A 13,229-nucleotide genomic window follows, 5' to 3' on the forward strand; every position below is an offset into this window, starting at 1 on the left:
TCTGATTAATAAATGGAAAATATCGTTGTATTTTAGCTTGATTTTCTACCTGATAATTTTCTTCATTTTTTTGCAGCAGAAATCCCCCCAAGAAACCAGATTTAAAGTAAATTAGTTTTATAAGAGAATAACGTGGGTGTCTGATTTAGTCTTGATCAGACATAAACACCATAGTTTATTAAACAACTTTTTCCACCAATTTTCTTTAAAATTCTAAGGAACTAAAATATTAGAGTTTCAATGAAAGTTTCTATGAAAATCCCTTCATCGTTTGAACGCATTAAGAGCCTTGAGCATTTATTAGATTACATGAAGAATTATAATAAAAGAGTTCCTGTTAATTTCTCTCAAGTAATCTTTTCAAACTGGATTATCTGCAAACTTTTATCAAATTGGGCAAAGCTCTGGAAAAGCTCTCGAAATTTAATTTTAATATCGAAGGAAAACAATTATTTAAGGGAAGGGGATATATATTTTCACAATACTTACATTTAAAAGAGATTGCCGGGGGGGGGGGGGGGGCAAGAAACGTATTACTCTCCAGAAATTTAAGCAGTGTAACATAACTTAGCATTGTCCTAGGAGGCTGATTTTTTTGCATGCAAACTCAGAATTATGTATATTACATGCATTTTTTGGTTTTGATTGAATCTGAGAAAAAGTGCGCGCGCGCGCTTTTTGTGAAAAAATGCGACTTTTTTATAGTACATCAATGTTAACTTCATTAAATGCACTTGAAACATTTTTCCTGGCACTCTTGAAACAAATATGCGCTTAAAAAATTTACCTCCAAAGGCTTAAATGTCCGCGCGCGCGTACAGTAAAAGAAAATATCTTTGAATACTTATGTGCTAAGTTTGGCCTAAGTTAGAATAACAGTTGCATGAGATACATCAAACTATGGAAAAATTGGGACTAGGAATTCATTTCCGAGGTCAAAATAGACATTGGAGCATTCTGACCGGCGCGCTAGTAGCCAACCATTACATTATGGGTCATCTTAGTACATTTTTTACATGTTGTATGTCGATTTATAGGTAATTTGGCATGAGGAATTCATTTCTGAGGTCAAAATAAATATTAGAGCATTCTGACCGGCGCGCTAGTAGCTAGCAGTTTCATTATGGGTCATCTTCCCACATATTTACATGTTGTATGTCGATTTATTGGTTATTGGGCATGAGGAATTCATTTCTGAGGTCAAATTTAATATTGGAGCAACCTGACCGGCGAGCTAGTAGCCAACCATTACATTATGGGTCATCTTAGTACATTTTTTACATGTTGTATGTCGATTGATAGGAAATTTGGCATGAGGAATTCATTTCTAAGGTCATAATAAATATTAGAGCATTCTGACCGGCGCGCTAGTAGCCGGCAGATACATTATGGGTCATCTTCCCACATATTTACATGTTGTATGTCGATTTATAGGAAATTCATTTTCGAGGTCAAATTTAATATTGGAGCATTCTGACCGGCGCGCTAGTAACCAGCAGTTTCATTAAATTTTCCGGAGAGTAATACGTTTCATGCCCCCCCCCCCTTTTTATCGAGTGCCGTCAACAAAATCCTCTATCGTTTTCTCCCTGGAATGAAACAAACATCACGAATGTTCTGTCTCGTCTGTACTATAGAAATCCACGAGACGCTCTAGAAGTGAATTATCAACCATAAATGTTAAAGATGAATTAATAAAAACTTAAGACAGAGTTAGAATTTCGTTAACAATCCCTTTAATATTGTTTTTTTAGTGTATGTATCCCTGGTTATCCCAGACTGAGCGCCAGGACTTTGCAACCCAGCTCTCCGTGCTCTCCCAGCGCGCAGTGAGCACCCCTGCTCCCCTAGCACTTGAGACCTCGCTCTTCAAGGGCGCACTGTATCCTATGTCGGGGAAGAGTGTTCTTCCACCCGTTAACATCATCTGTTTACCCAAGGAGGGTTCAGTTATATAAACTTATATTTCACATTATGAAAATTTTATGTTCATTTTTTAGCGAGAAAAAATTAAATTGCAACTAGGCTGAATTGAGTTAAATTTGCATTTTAAATTTTTCTATTTTCTTGTCGGTCTTTTACAGAAGCAACAAAATTTGTCTTTATTTTTTGGTTTGAAAGGGTTTTTAAATGAAGATTTTACTTAAATTTTTGATTTTAAAATATTAAAATCTAATTTTGAAATGTAATATTTTAAATTCTCAATCCTATAGTTTATTCACCTCATGGGAGAGTGGGGAAAGTTGGGTGGTTATGATTTCAACTTTGACAGATTTCTGTGCCAGCAAATCTTTTAAAAATTATTCATAGTTTAAAATGTTGTTTCCGTCAAAACAATTGAAATAGATTAGAAAGTTATTTCTACAATTTTATTTGTTTCATGTTTTTGTACATCAAATTTGCTTCCCTTTACTGAAAACATTTATCACATTATGTTAATTTAAATTCGCCAGTTCTGATAATGAATTGATTATAATAATATAATGAACCCTGAAATCCAGGTTTCAAGTGTTCAAGCATCTCCTCTACCTGGTAACCTAGCCCCCTTCTCAGCTCCGAGCCTCCCAAAGGTTCAATCCGGACCCTTCCTCTTTACTCCGATAATGAACCTGGGTGGCGGGGGCTCAGCTCGATCCTCAGGTCGGAGTAAACTCCGCTCCGTAACCTGGGTTCAGAACGATACTGCGGAGGTGTCGCTCCAGGTTCAAAATACACTCGGAGTTGAAGTCAAGATCTCAAACTTTTCTATCACCTGTGACGGAATAGACTTTGAAGTGATACCTAGCCATGTGATGCTTGAGTCACATCCCAACCCTCAAACTGTGATAATCCGGGGAGTTCCAAAATCTGAAGGAGTTCTCCGTCTACTAGGATACTCCCACTCCGTTCTAGGAGTAACCTCCTTCTGCAACCTCAAGGATATTCCAGGGATAGAAGAGGAGTGCATCAAGGTTGGGTTTAAAAATAAAATAAAAAACACGAGCTAATTTTTTTTGCAATTAAATCTGTTTTAAACGCTAATGGTGGTAATGATACGCGATAGGTACGTTTACACCATGAACGGAAGAACGGATTCAGAATTTTTATCATAGCACCATAATAAAAACCTTTTTTAACTCACTGGATAATTCTTAATGTATATGCATCGACGGCTCATTTTTAAAACCAAACTTTGAACTCATTTATCTTATTTTCAGTTTAGAATAACAATTAGTTTTACAAACTAATATTGTGACAACAAGTTTATCAATTAGTTAACTTTGCTCTAGGTTCAAGTTGTTTGTCCGCTCCCTGTCATAGACATTCACTGCGAGGAACTAGTTTACTCCGAACCTGAACTCCAGGAGGACGAGGAGGAGGAGCTGGACTTGGTGGACGGACAATCTTGGAAAAAAATTGAATCCCTTAATTTATTTAGTGGAGAGACACAAACCTTGCGTCTAGTAATTCGTAACACAGGATCCGTCCCAGCTCTGGGTCTAGATCTCCGTTGGGTTGGAGAGGAGGGAGAACCACCTGACCTGGAGTTAGATAAAACATTGATCAAGGATAATTTACCTCTGAAACAAGGAAAATGCATCTTCTTGTTATTCATGCATGACTGTCGTTATTATATCAGAAAGATATTCAGTATGAATTCCAACGAAATTAAATTCTATTTTCAATAACAAATATGCATTCTAGGAGATTTTTTCACAATTCCTTTAATACTGAAGGGAATAAATAATCAAAATTTTAGGTAAGATATACGGGTAATTTAAACAAGAAATCTTTCCTCCCGGACGGGGTGAGTCTTGTGTTGAATGTTTTTTAACTGTGAGGGAATAAAATTACCAGTTGTAGGGTTTCATATAATTTCATTAATACGAACCCAGATGTTGATTGATTGATATTGGGGGGCAGAAATTAATTATGTTGCTGTTGTAAACAATTGGAAGTATGATGTAAAATCGTAGAAAAAATCCATACTGCAGAATTTATCCTACAAGGAAGTGTTTATTTTTCTGTATATCATAATTAATCTCTTACATTGGTTACTGATATTTACATCTTTTAGCACCCTAATGCAGTACACATTAATGAAATGTAGTACACGTACACAACTTGCCAAAGTTCTCAATGATACAGAAAGTGTATTTTAATGCCCCCAAATGTACTTTTAACTTCGATCCCATTTGGTATCAGAAATTGAAATATATTGACCCCTGTACCAGTTGTTTCCAATCTTTTTATTTTTTCCACTCCAAATGTTCTGAAATCTATATCTAATGTGGCTGCGTCAAATTTCATGTCATAATTGGAAGGTTTAAACGCCGATATCTTGGAACATATTAATTATCAGACTGTTGCTTTTTTATCAAGTAAATTTATAAGTATGCCATTTTGCAATGATGAAAATTGCAATGTCTGATCGGCAAATAATATGATACCTTGATAAAAAAAATAGTTGCGGTCATTACTTTTTAAAAAGAATTGTTTTTGAGAATGTTTTCTATTCATATATATTACTTGTTTTGTAAACTTTTAGCCAAAATATTTTTAGTATTTTTGTTAATTATTTCTTTTTTATATTTTTTAGTATGTTTTGCACTTACGCCCTTTCGTTAGGATTACAATTAACAGCCTTGTGTTTATTTTTTTTTCATCATATTTTCGCGGTATTTTCGTAATATCAACCTTCTTTTGATTTTTTTCTATACATACATGGCTTAGATGATATTTCACCTCTTGATTTTGCAACATTAAATTTGTACTATTTAGGGCTGATGATTGTTTGAGTACAACGGGTTCCGACTCAAGATGGAGTGCTTCAGGGATTATCAATATCTATATATATATATAACAGATATTTTAAGGACGCTAGGACAGATTGTTTTGGAACTTTCAGACTTCTGATTGTAAAATACTAATACTAATTCTTTTCATTGACATAGGCTAAAAACATTCAATATTTTTTCAAAATTAAAAACTACGAAACTACAATTTTTTCCCTGAGTAAAATACCACGGGCAGCGCCGGGCACTTCAGCTAGCTTCCCAAGATTTTCCCTGTCATATTTCTTTCAAACAAAAAAAAAAAGATTTTAAAACCAACAAAATGTATACGGTATACTTAAAAAATTCTTTTAGTCGAATTTTATCTGACTTTTGTTGATTTGAATATTGATATTCCACTAATGGATCAGGTTTCAACTCTCTTCAGAGTAAACTCTCTCATCCTCAATCCTTACCTAGTCATCTCCCTGTTCCTCCCTCCTTACATCCTGGATCCGGAAACCCGTCCCTGCTCTCCCAGCTCAGTGAGACGGATCATCCTAGATCTCTCCTTAGATTTAAGGTTCGGCACCATTTACGTATTTTAGAAAATGGAAAAAAGCATTGAATTTTTATGTTATATTGTCAGTTGATATTTTTTTTATAACTATAGTCAATATTTTTTGTATGTGTCATCCCGACTTAATTATTTTAAACAAGTTTTATAAAAAAAACAGGTGTATTGTCTCGCATGGTTTTGATCAGGGATAGTTAGATAGGTTTTACATTTGGGACTATTTTTATGTCCCGACTTACCACTTTGTTTTACCGGCTAACCACATTAAAATGCTGATTATACTACAGTGACCATATGGGCTAGGACAGGTTGTCTCCCCCCCCCCCCNGCAACGCTGAAAAGAAAAATATCACTGTCGAACTAGGTTTCGCTTACTGTGAGAGCCTGTGGAAAATACAGGGAGGCAGGATCACTTTTCAGCCGAAAAATGCTAGTGACACAAATTAGTTTTTAACTATATCACAACACTGAGGTTTGCTTTGCAGAGAACTTTAGAAAACGTATTCAAAAAGTCCGGGGTCACCAATTTGGCGTGCTACAACTTTAAAGGAAAAGAGTTACTCAACGATTAACTTTATTTAAAAAACTCAACTTAACTAGTAAAATAATTGAATATATAACACATGATTTTATATCAGCTGATCTGGAAACTCCTCCTTGGATTTCTCTAGAATATTCAGGAAGACGATATTCATATCCGCCACAGTTCCCGCCATATTTACTTGCGATATTCTAGGTTGAGGTGAAGGGGTCTGAAACTGAATGGTGCCGAAGATCTGAATATGTTTTGATAGTTTATCAAGTACCCAGCATTTCTGTGTCTAGGTAAACCAAATCCTCGGAGATTTTTATTTTTTCAAAATTTCATTTTTAAACCTTTACAGTGGACGTATACTTAAAAAAAGATCACTGTAACTAATAGTTATTGTGATACCTTCCCGCAAATCTAAATGGTTTTCCGTCAACTCCCTGATACCCCCCCCCCCCTAAAAAAGGGGGGGATTTTAGCGTTGCTTTATTGAACTGGGTAAAATATAAAAGTGTAGGTTTTTTTTAGTGTACTAAAGGAAAAGTTTCTAACTTTATAAACAAAGAAAGATAGTTTGTTTGTTGTTGCTATATTGATTACCATATTGTTTAAATGCTTGAGAGATATTAGTATTCTGAGAAGGATGGTGAATGTTGGACTCCATACTGGACACGTCTCGCTTTTAAATAACGATAAATCAAACATTAGAACTCCATCGGCTGACTTAATTTTTTTTCTTCATAATTTTAAATTTTGACTTCAGTGAAATGATCCATGTAGAACTGCATTATTTGCAATGTTGATAGCTCTCATATGAAAAAGTTTTAAAGTCGTCAAATTTTCCTTTTTTAAAAAATATATTTTAAATGCTTGCAACTAGAAGTCCAATCTTTTCCTCAATGTTTTCAGGACATTTGGGACTCCTAATAAGACCCCCTGGGCTCCCCGCTTATTTTATCTTAAGAATAAAACCTATTGGGACGTACTACCCGTAGAAAGAGCTGATAACTGTTTCCTGGTTCTAGACCTGGTTAACAGGACAGGAGAGGAGATAGAGCTAACATATATATTGTATATTGTCTAGGTGGGACGTACTACCCGGAGAAAGAGCTGATAACTGTTTCCTGGTTCTAGACCTGGTTAACAGGACAGGAGAGGAGATAGAGCTCACATATACTGTCAGGAAGCAACTACAGATAGAGGCGGGGGACGTATGCAGGTCAGATATATCTTAAGATTAGAGGAAAAAGCAAATTTTTAAAGAAAAAAAATTATTTTAAAAATCTATTTTTGTTTTTAGCCTATGTGTAATAATTTTCCTTTTAAAAAATATAACACTTAACTGTAATATACAAATTATTAGGTAAATATAAAAACATGATCACATTTTGCTAAATCGATAATAAAGATATTTTCTTCTATGCCGACATGTGCTTATTTATTCACTGCGCTGGTTTATATTTATATTTATTTTATATTTATATTTATATTTATATTTATATTTATATTTATATGATGTGTGTATATGAGCACAGAGCTTTATTATATAGATTTAACAGAACTAAGTAGTTCATCATAATAATAAGTAGATGAACTTGGTTGAATTACTTGCCAAGAGTCGCAGGAGTAAACATTTTGAAGAATTTTACACCAGGGGGAGGGGTAGGGGAGGGTTGAGGTGATTTCCGCTGCTCTGGTGAATAATAACCTATTAGACATAAAAATGCTAGTTCTTTCATTCTTTTTGATACTTGAAATTAATTTTTTCCACATAAATAAAAAACATTTAATGTCCGCAAAGCTGTTTTGAGAATAAATTTCATTTAAGATTATAAACTTAAGTAGAGTTAAACATCTGGTTTTAGCATTTGGAACTTCAAAAATATTTTTTAATTGTCTTCCCCCCCCCCCTTTACTGTACGATTGAACTGTCATTCTGTATTACTTTTATTTTATTTTTCAATATTAAAATTAAAATGTTAATTATTCCAAAATTGGTTCAGATAATACAAATTATTAGAAACACAATATATTTTTCAGCCTTGAAGGACATTATTTTAATCAAATTTTCAATTACTGTGCCTGAGGAATATTTTAGGATTATTGAAATGAAAGTTCAAATGTTTAAATTTAAGATTTTGATTAAGAAATGAATATTTGATTCTGGAATTTATACATTGTGCTCTTTCCTCTTCGGGAAGTTCTTAAGATTTCATTTTATTAGACGCATCCATCAACAGTTTTAGGGTTGTTTAAAATTTTAGTTCTAATATTATGTTTGAAATTTGAAACTTTATTATGCAAAAGTTTTAAATTCACAGCCTTTCTTTTTATTTTTTGATTTGTCCATACCAATAAGATGGCTTAATTTGCTTCTTCGGAGGGAAATAATTCATAATTTTTTTAATTTAAAGAAATTAAAAGACCTTTAAAAGTGAAAAAATGTAAATAGATTTTTTAGTTTCTGTAGCATATTATTCAAGTTCAAATATCAAACTTAAATGCAAACCTTGAACCTGCTGTGTGAATATTGTAATTCTTGAACGCGTGTTGATCATTCACAGTTATCTCTGCAGTCTGCACTCTGCAGGGCATGACCATCACGGGATATCGAAGAGGAAAAAAAAAGAATCTGCATAAGATGGAGATATATGCTTGATTCCAAGATTTACAATATATAAGTTCTATTGTTCAGGAAAGATTAAATAGATCACTGATCAGTTAGTATAAAGTCTAAAGAGTAACTATCAGTTTGTGTCTGAAAACTCGACAATAATGGTTTGATTTTATCGTTAAAATATACATCAATAGATATCATTACAACTTTAGTATAAAGTACTAACCCCAAGGACGAGGCTGAAAAAGATATGTAATTTTGTCACAATAAGAGTTGTAATATTTAAAGATCTTGATAATTTAGTATTTTAGTATATTAGCATAAAGTAATTTGGATTTATGGGCCAAATATACATTTATAGTTTATACTGTTCATTGTTTGTTTTTCATTTAAAAGCTTTGTTTGAAACATTTTTTTACTATTACAGGGTTCCAGTTCCTGTGGAGAAATGTAGTTTCAGTGACAGTTTAGATTGGTTGGAGGGGGGAGAGGAGGTTAATAGATATATGGAGGAGAGGGTTCATCTACACTGGAGTCTAGGGGAGGGGAGGAGCAGGAGAACTGGTCAGGCATCCCTATCCGGAGTAATGTGGACGGAGTGTATGCTTGAGATGCTCCGGAGACCCCCGCTAGCCGCTTCTGTACTCATCAACGGGGTGGAGTGTGTGGAGGGTAGGGATACTGAGGTCAGGGTCGGGGAGATGGTTGAGGTTGAGGTGGAGCTGGTCAACTCTCTTCTTGAACCTGTTGAAGATTGTCGTCTTCTAGTCCGACTAGAACAGGATAGTACAGGTCAGAAGCAAACCTTCCAGCAAGGGTGTATATTTTCATATAAATCATTACCATTTAGAAAGCATTTTTTTCCAGAAGTCATATATATGTTTGTGTAATTATTTTGTTAGGTTTTTTTTACACTAAACTGGGGAAAATAAATAATTTTTAATGATTTAAGAAGTACAGGGAAGGAAAGCTCCAAACCGTGATTTGGCCCAGACCTGACACTGAGTGTAAGGTTTGAGCCAACTGTGCAATGTTATCTTTTTTATTTGTTTATATTTTTTAATATATTTTTTATTTGTTTACATTTTTTAACTAAAGTCGAAAAGTGAAAAACCGGTTGCCTACTACAACTTTAAATAGTTAAAACTACATTTTTACAAAAAAATAAAATACTAAACCCCTACAAATAAATAAATTTCTATTTTTGATGCTTATTGAATTCTTTTTCGAACATGTCACATTTTTTGAAGCAAATGAAAAGTTTGGGCGCAAAACACGTTTTGTTACATGTCGCGATTTGAGTAAAAAACAGGGAAAATTTGAATAATATGTTCTGTCCTGTATCTGATATTTTAAAATATAACGACTCGTAAATTGAAAAATTCTAATAATAATAATATAGTATTTATATTATAAAGATAAAAAATTTTCCGTAAAGAAAGGCAAAATCCATTATAAAAAAGTTTAACTTGAATATTCATAATTAATTTCCTTCCATTCTTTATATGTTAGTAGGAAGGGGAAAATTTGTTAAACTTCATCTTCTCTTTAATATTTGATTGTTGGAAATTAAATCTGTTAAAATGTTTGAATTTTTAAATATTTAAATGAATTAAATTCTTGAATTAATTTGTTATTCATTTGATGTTTGTTAGGTTCAGCCGCAGTAGGATGCAGTGGAGGAAGTGGTCTCCACCTACCCGGAGAACTAGGAGCTGGACGGACTTGTTCTCACTCCAGTAGTCTGCTTCCTCTGTCTCCTGGTCACTACTCTCTACTAGTCTCCATCTCCCTTGTATTCCGGACCCGGATACACTCCTGGAGATTACCCAATCTTACACTTAATGCTGTATTGTGACACTAAACACATAATTCAACAATTGGAAATTTATTATAGAGTATATTAGCTAGTTGATTAAAAAGTATCTTGTCCATTTATGATTCAAGATTTCGTTCGGTTTATGAATTTCTCCTCATTTCCGTATTTTCTAACTCCCAAGACTGAGATTCTTCCCTGGCTAGGACTCATGGTGAGGGGGGGGGGGTTTACAGTTTAGCAAATTACCATAATTTACAATGCCTAAAGCAAATTTCAATGTTAACCTTTACTAAAATTTCTTAATAAAGGTCTTCTTTGGGTAATTAATTTCATCAAAACTCTTGGATGAATAGCTCTAATTGAAAGTTAATCCTAATAATTCATCTAATGAACAAAATTAGAACTAAAATATTGTTAACTGCCATAAATCATATATAAATATTATATATATCATATTTCAAAAATGAATCCTTATTATTTCCGACTTATTTAATTTATATTTATATTTGTATTTTCCCACTGTATTTTCGGATGTTTTTCATTCTGTCGTTTTCAATTTCTCGAATTATCTTGACTAAACCATCCATTTTATTCTATTAAAGAGAATTATTTTATTTGTGAACAACAAAACCTTTAAGATAAATTCTATTGATTAAAGATTGGTTTAAATATGTCAAATTTTCACTAATTTTAAAAGATTTAATTTTGCAATATTTGGTTAAATTTATTAGCCCTCCAAGTTGCGTAGGAGTGAATTTAATTCTTATTTATCAAACTACTATTAGATGATTTAGAATGTAGGGTTACTCAATGCAATTAGATACTTAATCAAACATCTTATAATTATTAAATTAAAAAGTTATATTACTCAGTAAAGAAATGTGATAATAGACCGTGATTGTCTGCAAAATATACAAATGAATGAATATATAAAATAAAATCAACGAATTATTATTGTTTTTAGTTAACAGAAGAATGTGTCGTTTATTTTATGAATCCACATTAGTACTTAACCTCTCTCGGACCAGAGCTGGTAACTTTAGAATTGTGAATATAGAGATCAATGCTTGATCTCGTTTAATTAATCTGCAGATCAATTTAATTTTACATAAACATCCAGTAAAGTTTAAGCGATCCGAGATGGAATTTAAAGAATTTGAGTCGCGGTTTAAATCCGCAAAAACCCGGTTTTAATTAAGCGCCGGCTTAAATCTTGAAACATTAGGTACAATTTTAAGTGGAACCAACCATATTTAAACCGCGGCTTAAATTTAAACCGCCGCTCAAATTCTTTTAATTCGGCCACTGGATTATAAGTTCTACCTCCAGATCCGCAACCTTCCTTGATCCAGATCCTTAAATAAAACCAATTGACGAAATATCAACTAAAATATTAGGAAAAAACCACGTATTTAAAGAGTCAAATAATGAGATATCATTATAATCATAAATGGTGTACAAATCCTACTAAAATTGACGAAATGGTAATTTTATAAAAACAAAAACAAACAGAACTTGAAGCAATATTCATTATTCTCCAAATAAACTTCAACTGAAACCTTAGGACTGTTCTAATCTTAATACAAATTTGAGAAAATCCTTCAAAATCTCGAGAATGAATATATTGTTAAACCCTCCAGACATAGAGCGGTGTGTCTGATTCCCACAGGTACCCTTTTAACTCGATCGATTATACAGTGTAAAACCTAAAGCGTTAAGAACGTCACATATTTTCTCAAGCTTGAATTTCCAAAGTTTCTAATTTAACGAAACTGCTAAAATTTAGAAAATATATATAAGACAGCTCGCCCACCAGGTTCTAAATAATTACAAGGGTTTCTGCGCATAAAATACGCAAGCATTCCACGTCATCATTGATCAAGCAAAGTTAGCTAAAGAGTATTGTTGTGAATCGGACATGCTACATCACAAATGGTACTTGAAATTATGCCGACATTCCTCTTTAGTATAAACGAACAAATCTAAAACTTCAAATTAAAGATTAAGGTTTTTATATGTTTTTTGCTAAATAAAGAAATCAAGATTTAATCTATTTATTAGAGATTACAATTTAAATACAAATTGAATGATGAAAACGTATTTTTTTATAAACAAGGCAATTCACAGGTTTAAGGTGAAATATTTGACCGTACTTTTGTGACCGATAGTTTCAAGTTTGGAAGCTGCACATTATTTGAGATTTTAGAATAAACAGTACACACCAGGCTGCAAAAATGTTAAGTTAAAATAATTTTTCCATAGGTTCTGACAACGGGGGGTTCTTCTAAGTGGTTCCAGGTAACTCCCCATCTATCTCACCAAAATCAGAAAACTTGTCTTCTCAAACAAAATTGATTAATTGATTAAAATCTTATTTTCTCAAAATTTGCCAAGGAAGCTATATGAAAGAAAAAAATATTTCTAGAACTCTCAAATCAAGGTAAAGAAATTCTTTCAAAGATGTAACTTTAGTACTGAAGGTGTTCAAATGGCGCTAAGTATTTTCTATGAATTTTTTTAATTTAGCAGATATTTTTGATTCAAACAAAGCCGGATTGTAATTCTTAAATGGTTGGTGGGGTCATTGGGCGCAAAATTATATTTCTCCTTTTATGGAAAAAACTTTTGGTTCTTTCTATTGTTGCCTAACGAAATAATTAGTACAAAATATTGTAAATCAATGTTAATTTGGCTGTAAGATAATTATTATGAAAAGTTTTTTGTTCAAAGTTTAATTTTGACTGCTTAGTTTAGATGTTACAAAAGTTTCTTATTCATCATAAAAATGAGTTAAAAACATCAAATCTAGCATGATGGTAACATATAACTTATTGTTATTTCTGGATTTAAATAAAACTTTATTTGAATGTTTGAAAAGTTAGAAAATCATTGAAAATTCAAAATTATTTAATATTAAAGGGAGTGTTCGCGAA

General features: G+C 32.7%; 1 protein-coding gene across 2 annotated transcripts in view; it reads left to right on the forward strand.

The window, feature by feature from the left end:
* LOC111703137 (protein brunelleschi-like) overlaps positions 1-10,411 on the forward strand; it is a 21,140-nt gene extending 10,729 nt beyond the window's left edge. The window contains exons 12-21 of one of the 2 annotated variants that reach the window (XM_023475018.1): positions 1,755-1,940; positions 2,502-2,951; positions 3,270-3,570; positions 3,685-3,739; positions 4,762-4,814; positions 5,186-5,337; positions 6,068-6,156; positions 6,945-7,079; positions 8,905-9,269; positions 10,133-10,411. In XM_023475018.1, the coding sequence (XP_023330786.1) occupies positions 1,755-1,940; positions 2,502-2,951; positions 3,270-3,570; positions 3,685-3,739; positions 4,762-4,814; positions 5,186-5,337; positions 6,068-6,156; positions 6,945-7,079; positions 8,905-9,269; positions 10,133-10,335 (1,989 nt within the window). In that variant the 3' untranslated portion in view covers positions 10,336-10,411. Of the gene's footprint in view, positions 1-1,754; positions 1,941-2,501; positions 2,952-3,269; positions 3,571-3,680; positions 3,740-4,761; positions 4,815-5,185; positions 5,338-6,067; positions 6,157-6,944; positions 7,080-8,904; positions 9,270-10,132 lie in introns of both variants that reach the window. The other variant, XM_023475010.1, reaches the window with a different exon arrangement.
* Positions 10,412-13,229: the final 2,818 nt, after the last annotated feature.

The sequence above is a fragment of the Eurytemora carolleeae genome, unplaced genomic scaffold, assembly GCF_000591075.1.
Source record: "Eurytemora carolleeae unplaced genomic scaffold, Eaff_2.0 scaffold17, whole genome shotgun sequence".
Classification (NCBI taxonomy): Eukaryota; Metazoa; Arthropoda; class Copepoda; order Calanoida; family Temoridae; genus Eurytemora; species Eurytemora carolleeae.